At 42.2% G+C, this 17,021-nt stretch overlaps 1 protein-coding gene across 4 annotated transcripts in view; it reads right to left on the reverse strand.

Annotated features, from left to right (window-relative positions):
* Nucleotides 1-17,021, reverse strand: part of LOC133538468 (hyccin 2-like) — a 118,737-nt gene that overhangs the window by 55,914 nt on the left and 45,802 nt on the right. For all 4 annotated transcript variants that reach the window (XM_061880111.1, XM_061880110.1, XM_061880112.1 and 1 more), the window contains 3 exons: nucleotides 12,665-12,741; nucleotides 9,005-9,081; nucleotides 1,750-1,851 (listed from right to left, as the gene is read on the reverse strand). In XM_061880111.1, the coding sequence (XP_061736095.1) occupies nucleotides 1,750-1,851; nucleotides 9,005-9,055 (153 nt within the window). In that variant the 5' untranslated portion in view covers nucleotides 9,056-9,081; nucleotides 12,665-12,741. The remainder of the gene's footprint in view (nucleotides 1-1,749; nucleotides 1,852-9,004; nucleotides 9,082-12,664; nucleotides 12,742-17,021) is intronic.

Raw genomic sequence — 17,021 nt, forward strand, 5'->3', positions numbered from 1 at the left:
ACCCCAATAAGTTTTTCAACTTGTGTAAGTCGGGGTCCATGTTAACCAACGTTAAACTGCCTCAAGTTGTTGCTCAGATTAAATAAAATGACAAAACTTTTCTTCTACAAATAAAAAGTGCAACATTAAACAGTTTCAAGTCAACGCAGCCTAAGATTAACTTTTCTTTTCACCCCCAGCCTGGCTAACTTGGCAGTAAGAGCATACAAGGGCTCATTGTTCTTCCACCATAGAAGCTGGTCAAAATCTAGTTTTTAATGCAATTTGGACTTAAATCTGCTGCTATAAAAACATTTATATACCAAACGGGGGGTATATGAAAACCAAGGAACTCTACTCTCCATCCTCAACCCTAATGAAATTGAGCTCAAATCATACAAACAGAAATAGATCTTATTTTGTCGTTCAAAAGCTCTCTGTAGTTACTGAAGCTGTAGCAATATTATAACAGCATTGCGACACAAAAACTTTTGCTCTAATAGTAACTGCCACAAAATTTAATTGAGTAACGGCACCTTAAAAGGGAACATTATCACAATTTCAAAAGGGTTAAAAAAACAATAAAAATCAGTTCCCAGTGGCTTGTTGTATTTTTTGAAGTTTTTTTCAAAATTTTACCGGTCCCGGAATATCCCTAAATAAAGCTTTAAAGTGCCTTATTTTCGCTATCTTCGAAACCACTATCCATTTCCCTGTGACGTCATACAGTGCTGCCAATACAAACAACATGGCGGTTACCACAGCAAGATATAGCGACATTAGCTCGGATTCAGACTCGGATTTCAGCGGCTTAAGCGATTCAACAGATTACACATGTATTGAAACAGACGGTCGGAGTATGGAGGCAGATAGCGAAAACGAAATTGAAGCTATTGAGCGAATAGCTATTGACGCTATTCGGCCATAGCGTGGGTGTACCTAATGAAGTGGCCCATAGCATGGCTGCCTTATTAGCATCGCCGGTAAAATGTGCGGACCAAACGATCAGGACTTTCGCATCTTGTGACACTGGAGCAACTTAAATCCGTCGATTGGTAAGTGTTTGTTTCGCATTAAATGTGGGTATCTAGTTTCAAATGTACATACAGCTAGCGCAAATAGCATGTTAGCATCGATTAGCGTAGCATGTTAGCATCGATTAGCTGGCAGTCATGCCGTGACCAAATATGTCTGATTAGCACATAAGTCAACAACATCAACAAAACTCACCTTTGTGATTTCGTTGACTTAATGGTTGCAAATGCATCTGCAGGTTATCCATACATCTCTGTGCCATGTCTGTCTTAGCATCGCCGGTCAAATGTGAAGACACTCTGGTACATTCAATGGGGGTCTGACGGCTGATTTCTTGCCGGTGGTGCAACTTGAATCCCTCCCTGTTAGTGTTGTTGCACCCTCCGACAACACACCGACGAGGCATGATGTCTCCAAGGTTCCAAAAAAATAGTCAAAAAAATGGAAAATAACAGAGCTGAGACCCGGTGTTTGTAATGTGAAAATGAAAATGGCGGGTGTGTTACCTCGGTGACGTCACGTTCTGACGTCATCGCTAAAAGACCGATAAACAGAAAGGCGTTTAATTTGCCAAAATTCACCCATTTAGAGTTCGGAAATCGTCTTTTTTCTGCAACATCAAGGTATATATTGACGCTTGCATAGGTTTGGTGATAATGTTCCCCTTTAACATAATATAGTGGTTACCTTTTTGATCATTTTATAAGAAACGATTGTATGTGCGGTGCATTTCACCTCGTTGCTGGGATCCTGGATGACCCTGTACAGTGCTGGTACCAACAACTTCTTCAAATGAAGGCTGCCTGCATAACTGGAGATGTGGTTTTCTGGTAAAGACTGTCCAAAATACAAAGAGAAAAGCATTATGGTCAAATGAGGTCAAAATAAAACAATGAAAAGGAATGCACTTGTGAAAAGTAGTGATGGGATGACTCTTGAAGGGAAATGTCATTCAAATAAGAGGATTCAGATCTAAACTGAGCCTCGGCATGCTTCGAACACAATGTGCGGTTCTTTACCGCACTCGGTATGTCATGCCATCTCATTCCCGTACAAGTCAGCATTCCTTCGCATTTTCTTTCTCTTGCATTCGTGCCTACTTTTTTTCTTTTCTGCTGAGCTCCCTTTAAATGTAACAGACTATTTCTGAGTATTAAATTGTGCAGCATATCAATCAATCAATCAATGTTTACTTATATAGCCCTAAATCACTAGTGTCTCAAAGGGCTGCACAAACCACCACGACATCCTCGGTAGGCCCACATAAGAGCAAGGAAAACTCACACCCAGTGGGACGTCGGTGACAATAATGACTATGAGAACCTTGGAGAGGAGGAAAGCAATGGATGTCGAGCGGGTCTAACATGATATTGTGAAAGTTCAATCCATAATGGATCCAACACAGTCGCGAGAGTCCAGTCCAAAGCGGATCCGACACAGCAGCGAGAGTCCCGTTCACAGCGGAGCCAGCAGGAAACCATCCCAAGCGGAGGCGGATCAGCAGCGCAGAGATGTCCCCAGCCGATACACAGGCAAGCAGTACATGGCCACCGGATCGGACCGGACCCCTCCACAAGGGAAGGTGGGACATAGAAGAAAAAGAAAAGAAACGGCAGATCAACTGGTCTAAAAAGGGAGTCTATTTAAAGGCTAGAGTATACAAATGAGTTTTAAGGTGAGACTTAAATATGGATGTATTAAAGGGGAATTGCCCTTTATTTTGGAATTTTGCCTATCATTCACAATCCTTATATCAGTGTTTTTCAACCTTTTTTGATCGAAGGCACGTTTTTTGCGTTGAAAAAAATCCGGAGGCACACCACCCGCAGAAATCATAAAAAAATGAAACTCAGTTGATAGTAAAAAGTCGTCACAATTGTTTGATATGATTTGAAACCAATACCAAGCCTGCATCAACATAGCTCTTGTCTCAAAGTAGATGTACTGTCACATCTTGCCATGACTTATTTTCAGTTTTTTACTGTTTTCCTGTGTGTACTGTTCTAGTCTTGTGCTCCTATTTTGGTGGCTTTTTCTGGTATTTTCCTGTAGCGGTTTCATGTCTTCCTTTGAGCCATTATTCCTGCATCTACTTTGTTTTAGCCATCAAGAATATTTCAGTTGTTTTTATCCCTCTTTTTGGGGACATTGTTGATTGTCATGTCATGTTCGGATGTACTTTGTGGACGCAGTCTTTGAATCACAGTAAGTCTTTGCTGTCCATCCATCCATCCATCATCTTCCGCTTATCCGAGGTCGGGTCGCGGGGGCAACAGCCTAAGCAGGGAAACCCAGACTTCCCTCTCCCCAGCCACTTCGTCTAGCTCTTCCCGGGGGATCCCGAGGCGTTCCCAGGCCAGCCGGGAGACATAGTCTTCCCAACGTGTCCTGGGTCTTCCCCGTGGCCTCCTACCGGTTGGACGTGCCCTAAACACCTCCCTAGGGAGGCGTTCGGGTGGCATCCTGACCAGATGCCCGAACCACCTCATCTGGCTCTTCTCCAAGTGGAGGAGCAGCGGCTTTACTTTGAGTTCCTCCCGGATGGCAGAGCTTCTCACCCTATCTCTAAGGGAGAGACCTGGAAACTCATTTGGGCCGCTTGTACCCGTGATCTTGTCCTTTCGGTCATGACCCAAAGCTCATGACCATAGGTGAGGATGGGAACGTAGATCGACCGGTAAATTGAGAGCTTTGCCTTCCGGCTCAGCTCCTTCTTCACCACAACGGATCGGTACAACGTCCGCATTACTGAAGACGCCGCACCGATCCGCCTGTCGATCTCACGATCCACTCTTCCCTCACTGGTGAACAAGACTCCTAGGTACTTGAACTCCTCCACTTGGGGCAGGGTCTCCTCCCCAACCCGGAGATGGCACTCCACCCTTTTCCGGGCGAAAACCATGGACTCGGACTTGGAGGTGCTGATTCTCATTCCGGTCGCTTCACACTCGGCTGCGAACCGATCCAGCGAGAGCTGAAGATCCCGGTCAGATGAAGCCATCAGGACCACATCATCTGCAAAAAGCAGAGACCTAATCCTGCGGTTACCAAACCGGAACCCCTCAACGCCTTGACTGCGCCTAGAAATTCTGTCTTTGCTGTCGTCCAGTATAATGTTTTTGTTCACTTTGTAGCCAGCTCAGTTTTAGTTTTGTTCTGCATAGCCTTCCCTAAGCTTCAATGCCATTTCTTAGGGACACTCATTTTTTGTTTATTTTTAGTTTAAGCATTCGATACCGTTTTACCTTCACACTGCCTGCCGCTGTTTCCGACATCTACAAAGCAATTAGCTATCGGCTGCCACCTACTGACATGGAAGAGTATTGCACGGTTACTCTGCCGAGCTTTGGACAGCAACGACACTCAACAACAACACATCATTTGCAGACTATAACTACTGCTTTACAAAAAATATTTTTTAACCCAAATAGGTGACATTAGATAATCTCTCACGGCACACTAGTGTGCTGCGGCATAGTGGTTTTATTTTTTTATGCATTCTAAAAACATTAATGCAAGCAAAAGTCTTCTTACAATGAAACCTATAAGTCGCTCTATTCTGCCAATAAGGTCTTAAAAACATACATGCTGCAAGAATATATGCAACGTATTAACGACCAAATTCATAACAACATTGAATATTTACGTACTTTAATAATTTTAAGCATACGCAGCGCGTTAATTTAAAAACGCATTACCTTTTCTTTTTTTTAACAGCAATGATTACGACTCACTGCAGTCTTCGAGAGAGTCAATAAACGTAATAAAACATCCCGGTAACAGTTCGAGATGCTACCTCAGTAGAAGCATTTAAGTCTCACCTTAAAACTCATTTGTATACTCCAGCCTTTAAATAGACCTCCTCTTTAGACCAGTTGATCTGCCGCTTCTTTTCTTTCTCTTATGTCCCCCCCCTCCCTTGTGGAGGGGGTCCGCTCGTCGGGACCCAGGATGGACCGCTCGCCTGTGTATCGGTTGGGGACATCTCTACGCTGCTGATCCGCCTCCGCTTGAGATGGTTTCCTGTGGACGGGACTCTCGCTGCTGTCTTGGATCCGCTTTGAACTGAACTCTCGCGGCTGTGTTGGAGCCACTATGGATTGAACTTTCACAGTATCATGTTAGACCCGCTCGACATCCATTGCTTTCGGTCCCCTAGAGGGGGGGGGGGGTTGCCCACATCTGAGGTCCTCTCCAAGGTTTCTCATAGTCAGCATTGTCACTGGCGTCCCACTGGATGTGAATTCTCCCTGCCCACTGGGTGTGAGTTTTCCTTGCCCTTTTGTGGGTTCTTCCGAGGATGTTGTAGTCGTAATGATTTGTGCAGTCCTTTGAGACATTTGTGATTTGGGGCTATATAAATAAACATTGATTGATTGATTGATTGATTGATTGATTGATTTACTGTGCAATGTCTGCTGTCATTAAGATGCCGGAATCGTGTTATATTCCCGTTTAGATGAAGAATGGACACAAACTATTCTCCCCTCAGGCAGAAGACTACGGTCCATCCAGACCCACACCTCCTGCCACCTGAACAGTTTTTTTCCCCTAAACAATATCTGATAGCTTAGTTACAGCTCATGTTATTCTATTCTGACAGACGGACGGACGGACGCCAGCTTTCCGAGACTTTATTTTGTTAGCGCAGGCAGCATGAAGCAGGGCTTTTATTGTGAAGATAGGAAATGTGCAGTCGGTCTTTAGGCTTTGACGCGAGAGTCTGTTGAAATAAAAAGCGTTTCTCGCCTTCTTCTCGGTCATTTTTTCTTAATAATGATCTTGCAGCAGCCAGCCTCATCTCACAAGACCCTCGGGTACCGTGAATGTCATTTAAGTGACGTCTTGGTGAAGATTGATGATCGCAAATTTTTAGGTGTATGTTTTTAAAAGCCTGGCTGGCGATCGACTGACACACCCCCCGCGGTCGACTGGTAGCTCGCGATCGACGTAATGGGCACCCCTGCACTAGGTCATTGAGTGGGAATACATCCTCATCCTTCTACTAACCAGGTGAGAGGCACGATTTAAGATCTACATCAAACGTTCACGAGCAAAGGAAGCAGCTTGCCACTTGCTGATGTAAACATCGGCACACACTATTGATTACGGCGCCGTTTATGAATAGTTTTTCTGCGTTAGCGCTTAAAATAACATAATTAGTTAATATTCAAGTCACAAAAATGTAAATGGAGTACTGTTGGCGTTTGTTGGATGTTTTTTTGGGGAACAATAGAGGACCTTTTATTTACAAGTTAGAATGCAATTTTAAAAAAATATATCTGTCGTCATGCCTTTCATAATGATCGTGAACGATAGGCAAAATTTAAAAAGGGACTTGCCCTGAAACTAAAGACAAACTATACTGAGAGAAATGTCGCATGTGTTCATGCCTAAAAATGGGTGAGTTATATACTTGAAGGCACACTAGATAATTGATGTTTCCACTTGTCTAATGCAGTGGTTCTCAAATGGGGGCACTTGAAGGTATGCCAAGGGGTACGGGAGATTTTTTTTAAATAGCAACAATTCAAAAATCCTTTATAAATACATTTATTGAGTAATACTTCGACAAAATATGAATGTAAGTTCATAAACTGTGAAAATAAATACAACAATGCAATATTCAGTGTTGACAGCTAGATTTTTTTTTGTGGACATGTTCCATAAATATTGATGTTAAATATTTATTTTCTTGTGAAGAAATGTTTAGAATTAAGTACAAGAATCCAGATGGATCTCTATTAAAATTTCCCCAAAGAGGGCACTTTAAGTTGATGATTACTTCTATGTGTAGAAATCTTTATTTATAATTGAATTTATTTTTCAACAAGTTTTTAGTTATTTTTATATCTTTTTTTCCAAATAGTTTAAGAAAGACCACTACAAATGAGCAATATTTTGCACTGTTATACAATTTAATAAATCCGAAACTGATAACACAGTGCAGTTTTTTACTTTATCTTTTTTTTTTCAACCAAAAATGCTTTGCTCTGATTAGGGGGTACTTGAATTTAAAAAATGTTCACAGGGGGTACATCACTGAAAAAAGGTTGAGAACCACTGCTCTAATGAATACCGTATTTCCTTGAATTGCCGCCGGGTATATAGTATGCGCCTGACTAGAATTACTGCCGGGTCAAACTCATTTCGCAAAATAATTAGCGCATGCTTAGCATTACCTGCCGGCTCAGGATTAACGAAGGGTCAAACTTGTTTCCCAAAATATTATTTTTATTAGCGCATGTCTAGATTTTCAGCTGGGTCAAACTCGTTTTGCAAAATAATTAACATATGCCTAGAATTTCCGTCGGATCATACTCGTCACGTCACGAGTGACGCTTCACCTGTCATCATTTTCCAAAATGGAGGAGGCTGATTTCAAAAATTTTAAATCGCATAAAGATAAGAAGATTAAGAGCTATTCAGTAATATTTAAGGTCCAAGCTATTGAATATGCTAAAAAGAACAGCAAGCAGCAATGTTTTATTAATATACCGTAGCTGCGTGTGTCAAATATGAGTCATTAAATGACTCCCGCTTCCTCGTGGTAGAGGGCGCTAGTGATCCTTCTTGCGACTACTCGGCTGCAGAAGAAGTGACAACAAGCAGCAAGAGTGAGCAGCGATCATTTATTTTTTTCCTCTCGCTTGCACTTTTAACATGGAGGATTACATATATTAAATAAAACTGTTTTCTAAACTGGACTTTCAATCGAAGCAGGAGGTAATAAAGGAAGATCTCCATCGAGACAGAGAGACTTTTAAAACTGAAGAAAGATAAGGAAGACTTCTACAAACAAGTTATCGATGCTTTTGATCAGAAGGAGCTGCGCATGGACTTCATTTATAGGTAAAGGTAAGACCATAATAACGTTTTTTTAAATTAAATGTGCTTTTCATGATGGTATCCTTACATCACACTCAAATTTATAAGCGCAGGCCTAAATTTACCGCATGCCTTTGGTAAACGCCGGAGTGAGAAGAGGTTTTAAATTAAGAGGCGCCCCGGCAGCAATTCAAGGAAATAGGGTAATTATTGTACTCTCATAGTACATTAACACATATTGTTGGTTGTCCCTATGTAATAATATTAATATGACTTTTAAAACTGAAGAAAGATAAGGAAGACTTCTACAAACAAGTTATCGATGCTTTTGATCAGAACGAGTTGCGCATGGACTTCATTTATAAGTAAAGGTAAGACCATAACAAAGTTTTTTTTTATTAAATGTGCTTTTCATGATGGTATCCTTACATCACACTCAAATTTATAAGCGCAGGCCTAAATTTACCGCATGCCTTTGGTAAACGCAGAAGTGAGAAGAGGTTTTAAATTAAGAAGCGCCCCGGCGGCAATTCAAGGAAATACGGTAATTATTGTACTCTCCTAGTACATTAACAAATATTGTCGGTTGTCCCTATGTAATAATATTAATATGACTTTCAAAACTGAAGAAAGATAAGGAAGACTTCTATAAACAAGTTATCGAGGCTTTTGATCAGAAGGAGCTGTGCATGGACTTCATTTATAGGTAAAGGTAAGACCATAATAAACATTTTTTAATTAAATGTGCTTTTCATGATGGTATCCTTACATCACACTCAAATTTATAAGCGCAGGCCTAAATTTACCGCATGCCTTTGGTAAGCGCCGGAGTGAGAAGAGATTTTAAATTAATTAGAGCCCTGGCGGCAATTCAAGAAAGTACATTGACGAAGTATTCTAGCATGTCTTTCAAAGCAAAACATTCTGCCCGCAACCCAAAGGGGGCACCACTAATGTAATTTACAGTCCACTGGGATGTCCTAATTCCTGGGAACAACTACTGAAAAAAGGAGATTACATGTAATCGCACAAGGCGTGAACCCTAATCTAATTCATGCAAAGATAAATGTTTCGGTTTAGGAAACCTTTCCAAAGATGGCCTCTAGGGGGGATGACATTAATTACCATGACTCATCACAGGGTCAAAGACAGGAAAAATTACCTTGTATTCTGAGAGCCATTCTTCAACGACACTGCGCTCTGAACGCAGCATCTTCCTCAGAGACGCTCCTCGGCTGCCTGGAGAACAGAGAGAAGGACAAACTGTAAAGCAACGGCCATGATCACCCCAGCTGACTTTCTTTGAAACTTTGGTCAATAGTAACACAACAAGCCGTTTCAAGTCTGTTTTTTTTTTAATGGGGCAAAGTTCATTGTGCGACAAATTGCTTTTCATGATGAGCGCCTGTTGTCGACATTGTAAAACTGCAGGAATCCGCTATGCAAATAGCACTGGAAGACGGATATCCTGTATTTTCTCAAATGGCGAGCTACTGTTTAAACCAGGGGTCGGGAACCTTTTTGGCTGAGAGAGCCAAGAAGCCAAATATTTTATGTGTTTCCCTAAGAGCCATATATTTTTTTTACACTGAACAACTAAACGTGTGCATTTTTAAGTAAGACCAACATTTCCAGAGTATAATAAGTCTCTTATTCTTTGTAATAACATTGTTTTTCTGAAGCTAACTGTGGAGAGGGCGTGGCCTGCGGGCCTGCAGCAAAGGGGCGGCATGGCGTAGTGGGTAGAGCGGCCGTGCCAGAAACCTGAGGGTTGCAGGTTCGCTTCCCACCTATGGACATCCAAATCGCTGCCGTTGTGTCCTTGGGCAGGACACTTCACCCTTTGCCCACTGGTGAATGAATGATGAACGAATGATTGGTGGTGGTCGGAGGGGCTGTAGGCGCAAACTGGCAGCCACGTTTCCGTCAGTCTACCCCAGGGCAGCTGTGGCTACAGATGTAGCTTACCACCACCAGGTGTGAATGAATGATGGGTTCCCACTTCTCTGTGAGCGCTTTGAGTATCTAACAATAGAAAAGCGCGATATAAATCTAATCCATCATCATCATCATCATCATCATCAGGATGTTGCCACGACCGGCCTCGAAATCAGCGACAGGTGCGTAAATGGCCCACCTGGGCCTTGTTATCTAATCACCTGTCGCTCAGTTATAAGCAGCGGGGTCGGGGCTGGAGCCAGAGTGAGAACAAAAGAGAAAAAGACAATTGCTGGAAAGCAACTGAGAGAAAAATAAAATAAAACAATATTGTAACCCTGAAACAGGCTTTTGGTGGTCTGCAAGCCCCACACTAACCAATAATAAATAAATTACTTCTTACCATTAACGCAACTTCTTGAAGATAAAAAAGCATGAGAATGTTTTATATTTTGAATGTTATTTTTAAAACTGTGATTACAAGTGGAATTATTCATTACTTATCGTGTTAAGCAATGTCAGCTCAGATTTATCCGAGAGCCAGATGCAGTCATCAAAAGAGCCACATCTGGCTCTAGAGCCATAGGTTCCCTACCCCTGCACTAAACTATTGCTGCAACTAAGTCATGCAACTAGTTGGCTGTAATTAACTTACAATTAGCACGGAACACACAGACTTCAAAGCAAAAATGGCACCAATAAAGTGCCAGTTGAGTATAAAAACAAGTTTTCTCTATGTTGAAGCTATGTTCATATACTCAGTCGACACTGACCTGGAAGGAACTGTGTGCACATTTTAATGCCGTGTAGCTAGAGAGCAGCTGAACGAGGCAGTTGAAAATACAACATGCCTTTTACAGTACAATTTGTCATAAAAATGACCCCTTTCAATCTCAAATTTGATGCAGAAAAACGTCAAAGTTGACCATAGATACAAACTTGTTTCCATATGAGTTGGGAAATTGTGTTAGATGTAAATATAAACAGAATACAATGATTTGCAAATCATTTTCAACCCATATTCAGTTGAATGCACTACAAAGACAACATATTTGATGTTCAAACTAATAAACTTCTTTTTTTTTTTGCAAATAATAATTAACTTAGAATTTCATGGCTGCAACACGTGCCAAAGTAGTTGGGAAAGGGCATGTTCACCACTGTGTTACATCACCTTTTCTTTTAACAACACTCAAACGCTTGGGAACTGAGGAAACTAATTGTTGAAGTTTTGAAAGTGGAATTCTTTCCCATTCTTGTTTTATGTAGAGCTTCATTCGTTCAACAGTCCGGGGTCTCCGCTGTCGTATTTTACGTTTCATAATGCGCCACACATTTTCGATGGGAGACAGGCCTGGACTGCAGGCGGGCCAGGAAAGTGCCCACACTCTTTTTTTATGAAGCCACGCTGTCGTAACACGTGCTGAATGTGGCTTGGCATTGTCTTGCTGAAATAAGCAGGGGCGTCCATGAAAAAGACGGCGCTTAAATGGCAGCATATGTTGTTCCAAAACCTGTATGTACCTTTCAGCATTAATGGTGCCTTCACAGATGTGTAAGTTACCCATGCCTTGGGCACTAATGCACCCCCATACCATCACAGATGCTGGCTTTTGAACTTTGCGTCGATAACAGTCTGGAGCGTTCGCTTCTCCTTTGTTCCGGATGACACGATGTCGAATATTTCCAAAACAATTTGAAATGTGGACTCGCCAGACCAAAAAACACTTTTCCACTTTGCATCAGTCCATCTTAGATGATCTCGGACCCAGAGAAGCCGGCTGCGTTTCTGGATGTTGTTGATAAATGGCTTTCGCTTTGCATAGTAGAGCTTTAACTTGGACTTACAGATGTAGTGACAAACTGTATTTAGTCACAGTGGTTTTCTGAAGTGTTCCTGAGCCTATGTGGTGATATCCTTTAGAGATTGATGTCGGTTTTGGATACAGGGATCGAAGGTCACGGTCATTCAATGTTGGTTTCTAGCCATGCCGCTCACGTGGAGTGATTTCTCCAGATTCTCTGAACCTTTTGATGATATTATGGAGCGTAGATGTTGAAATCCCAAAATTTCTTGCAATTGCACTTTGAGAAACGTTGTTCTTAAACTGTTTGACTATTTGCTCACACAGTTGTGGACAAAGGGGTGTACCTCGCCCCATCCTTTCTTGTGAAAGACTGAGCATTTTTTGGGAAGCTGTTTTTATACCCAATCATGGCACCCACCTGTTCCCAATTAGCCTGCACACCTGTGGGATGTTCCCAATAAGTGTTTGATGAGCATTCCTCAACTTTATCAGTATTTATTGCCACCTTCCCCAACTTCTTTGTCACGTGTTGCTGGCATCAAATTGTAAAGTTAATGATTATTTGCAAAAAAAAAAAAAATGTTTATAAGTTTGAACATCAAATATGTTGTCTTTGTAGCATATTCAACTGAATATGGGTTGAAAAGGATTTGCAAATCATTGTATTCTGTTTATATTTACATTTAACACAATTTCCCAACTCATATGGAAACGGGGTTTGTATATAGACGCCACCATAATTTGGCACTCTTTAGTTATTAGAAAAACCCCAGGACTTTATGACTTGGTCCACTTAAACGGGGTGTAGAGTAGATATCAATCAAGTAAAACTGTAGTTTAATTTATTCCACCTCGATCATCAAGCCCATTTGGATTTTTACAACCTCATATTGTACTCGTGATTTCTGTCAAATTTGCAATGCGGTCTATTGTTCCACTGCCATTAAAGGAAATACATGACTACAGACTATAAAAAGATTGAGGAGGAAATTGGAGAGATTTGGTTTTATTGACATATAAAAAATGTACACACATCAATCACCCCTCGCATGTGTTATGTTAGGCAGTTTTCTTACCTCAGTGTCCCGCAGCTCAGATCTCCACAGGGAGAGGCGAATAGTTTTCTACAGTGTCACACATTGTTGATGGTCACCTGCGACAAGGGGAGATATGAAGTGAAAATTAGAGTGAAGCAGTTGGGCAGCCCTCCCTGTTAGTGTTGTTACACCCTCCGACAACACACCGTCGAGGCATGATGTCTCCAAGGTTCCAAAAAATAGTCGAAAAAACGGAAAATAACAGAGCTGAGACCCGGTGTTTGTAATGTGTTGAAAATGAAAATGGTGGGTGTGTTACCTCGGCGACGTCACATTCTGACGTCATCGCTTCCAGCGCGATAAACAGAAAGGCGTTTAATTCGCCAAAATTCACCCATTTAGAGTTCGGAAATCGGTTAAAAAAATAGATGGTCTTTTTTCTGCACCATCAAGGTATATATTGACGCTTACATAGGTCTGCTGATAATGTTCCCCTTTAAATTCCTCAAATGTCCTGCATTTTAAGTTAGGGTTGCGTGTATTTTCAATGTACGTTCATGGTTAAGAAGGGGTTGAAAACAAAACAAATTGTGCACGCAGCAGCATTCGTGAGGGAGGGACAGAGACAGAGAACGAGAGAGTTATGATAAACGCGTATGCGTCGCCAGGCTCTGCTTTTTATCCATAGATTTATCAGATTTAATTTTTTATTATCTATAGCAGGGGTGTCAAAAGTGTGCCCGGAAGCCATTTGCGGCCCACAGCTAATGTTTTGAAAGGGCCACGGCACATTCAAAAAGTACTAGGGGCGGTTTAGCTTGGTTGGTAGAGTGGCCGTGCCAGGTTCGATTCCCGCTTCCACCATCCTAGTCACTGCTGTTGTGTCCTTGGGCAAGACACTTTACCCACCTTCTTCCAGTGCCACCCACACTGGTTTGAATGTAACTTAGATATTGGGTTTCACTATGTAAAGCGCTTTGAGTCACTTGAGGAAAAGCGCTATGTAAATATAATTCACTTCATTTCACTTCACTATTAAAATAAACAAAAACATTAAAAAAAGTGAAATAAAAAAGCTTAAAGGCATTAAATGTAATTTAGAAAAAGTTGCAACGCTGTTTTTTTTTCTTTAAAACCGTCATTGCTCAAAACATAATATTGAATCAAAATCAATGTTATTATGAATTAATGACCAATCCAAGGTTCTGATTACTTCACATCAAATATTCCACTAGGAAAAAAATTTTTGGTGTAAGATTTTGCAAAATTGGTAAATAAATATATAACAAAAAAATTTATATTTTGTTGTTTTCTTACTGTATCCAAAATGATCCGTGACTTCCGAACCGAGGTACGTACCGAACCGAAATTTTTGTGTACCGTCACACCCCTACTAAATGGTAACACCCGAATACGTTTTTCAACTTGTTTAAGTCGGGGTCCACGTTAAATAATTCATGGCTCTAGCAAAGGCATAACGTGGTCAGAATCAAGCGTTTAATAAACAGGACTTTTTTTTTTATGAATAATTTTAAGTTGAGCCATTTGTGATTTAAAAGACAAGTTGTCATAGATAATAATTTCCAAGTACCGGTACGTTATATTAACCATTTCAAGTACAAGTTGAGCAGTTGATATTTCTGTTCAATGGCATTCATTTGCCAATTAAAAATAACATCACCTTAGATTTTTGTGCATTTAGTACTAGACTAAACTGATACATGATAAAACATTGCCTTGAAACAAGGGGTTCAGAATATTAAGTTTGTGATTGCCCTATCCCAATAGAAATTGTATTAAGTGACAATATTTTTTTCCTAAAGTGAATGAATTAAGGCAGGGGTAGGGAACCTATGGCTCTAGAGCCAGATGTGGCTCTTTTGATGACTGCATCTGGCTCTCAGGTAAATATGAGCTGACATTGCTTAACATGATAAGTAATGAATAATTCCACTTGTAATCACAGTGTTAAAAATAATGTTCAAAATATAAAACATTATCATGCTTTTTTATTTCAGTCATCCTTTTTTCTACCGCACCTGCTCAAGAAGTTGCGTGAATGGTAAGAAGTAATTTATTTATTATTGGTTAGTGTGGGGCTTGCCGTCCTTGGGGTTCTTCGGACCACCAAGCACCGACATGAGAGCCTGTTTCAGGGTTACAATATTGTTTTATTTTTCAATAAGTCTCTCAGTTGCTTTACAGCAATTGTCTTTTTCTCTTTCGTTCTTGCTCGCCCTCTGGCTCCAGCTCCAACCCCGTCTCCTGGCTGCTGCTTCTAACATAGCGACAGGTGATTAGATAACATCTACGCACCTGTCGCTGATTTGGAGGCCGGTCCTGGCAACCAGAGGTGGGTAGTAACGCGCTACATTTACTCTGTTACATCTACTTGAGTAACTTTTGGGATAAATCGTACTTCTACAAGTAGTTTTTATGCAACATACTTTTACTTGAGTATATTTATAGAGAAGAAACGCTACTTTTACTCCGTTCCATTTATCTACATTCAGCTCGCTACTCGCTACTTTTTTTTTTTATCGATCTATTAATGTTTGTTTTGGTTAATGACAGAGCTTCAAAGTAGGATCTACGCATGCCTGCGTTTCACCAATCACATGCAGTCACTGGTGACGTTGGACCAATCAGAGCCAGGCGGTCACATGACCCGACTTAAACAAGTTAAAAAACTTATTGGGGTGTTACCATTTAGTGGTGAATTGTGCAGAATATGTACTGTACTGTGCAATCTACTAATACAAGTTTCAATCAATCAATCAAAAGTGTAAAGGAAAAAAGACACTTTTTATTTCAACCGTACTTCCCGTCAAAAGCCTAAAGACTGATCGCACAGTTCCTGTCTTCACAATAAAAGCGCCGCACAATCGCGCCTGCGCTAACAAAATAAGAGTCTCCGAAAGCCAGCGCAAACAAGCTAGCAAGCTACGGAGTTTGCCGCCAATGTATTTCTTGTAAAGTGTATAAAAACTAATATGGAAGCTGGACAAATAAGATGCCAAAAACCAATGACTTTCATGTGGTATTAGACGGAAAGGAGGAACTTTTTTTCCCCAAAATTTGAAAACCTAGACGCATTCCAATCAATGCAAGTCATCAGAATCAGGTAATACTGTGACGCTTGTGTGGCATTGTAATGCCGGATTGGTTCTTCCGGGGATGCGTCGAAGCGATGAACACAACAAGGTAAGTTATAAATGGATTTATTAAATAATAAAAGGCTAGGAACAAAAACACTGCTGTAAAGAGAAGGCAAACCAAAAACAGAAAAACAATTCCTCAGCATGTGAGCTGGAATAAACAAATGGCTTAGCGTAAAAGCTAGCGAGAATATACATACAAAGATGAAGGTCGAGAGTCGTCACTGTTGCGCGTGGGCAAATTAGGATCCGAGGAAGACTGAACAGAAAAGGCTGGCTTATAAAGGAGGGTGATTAGCTGAAGCAGGTGTGCGGTACGAGTGTAGCAGGTGAACTAATGAGTAAACAGAGTGATGGGCAAAACAGGAAATAAACGGGTCAGACTGAGAATGAAACAAAAATGGAAATAACAAACATGTGAAGATCTGAGCAGCAGATCGCAACAGTATTCCCCCCCAACAAAAGACAGATACCAGATGTCTCAAAAACACAAACAAAAACTTGAACCCCCTCCCCAAAACCAGAAAGTCCACAAACGAAGGGAGGGCGGAGGGAGGCCACGGTGGAGGGTCGCCAGATCGCATGTCCCCGAATCCACCGAGGACACATCATGTGGCGGCGGCGGGTGGAACGCTGCTGCCGAAAAAGTTTTGGCGGGCGACCTCGAAAAGGCCACATTAGTGGCCGCCTCGCAGGATGAGGTGCCCGGCGAGGCGGACGACCCGGGCACGGCCACATCCGTGGCCGACATGGAGGAGGGAGTGTCTGGCGAGGAGGATGACCTCGCAGAGGCCACGCCCGTGGTCGACGTGGTGGACGACGCCTCAGCACCGAAATCCCAGCAGGCTTGGAAGCAGCAGACGAGGGTGCGGGGACTGCAGCCAAAGCAGGCCCGAGTGCAGCTGGCGATGATGATGCGGGTGCTGCAGCCGAAGAAGGCGTCGGAGGCGGCCTGGGAGCCGCAGGAGTCGTCGGAGGCGGCCTGGGAGCCGCAGGAGTCGTCGGAGGCGGCCTGGGAGCCGCAGGAGTCGTCGGAGGCGGCCTGGGAGCCGCAGGAGTCGTCGGAGGCGGCCTGGGAGCCGCAGGAGTCGTCGGAGGCGGCCTGGGAGCCGCAGGAGTCGTGACTGGTGTGAGCTCCAGCCTCATCGTCGGCGCCGGTGTGGGCTCCAGCTTCTTCGTCGGCAGTGCTTGGCGGCGTGGAGCTGGTACCGGCGCTTGTCGAGGAGCTGGCACTGGAG

This window comes from Nerophis ophidion, linkage group LG19 (assembly GCF_033978795.1).
Source record: "Nerophis ophidion isolate RoL-2023_Sa linkage group LG19, RoL_Noph_v1.0, whole genome shotgun sequence".
In the NCBI taxonomy this organism is placed as follows: domain Eukaryota; kingdom Metazoa; phylum Chordata; class Actinopteri; order Syngnathiformes; family Syngnathidae; genus Nerophis; species Nerophis ophidion.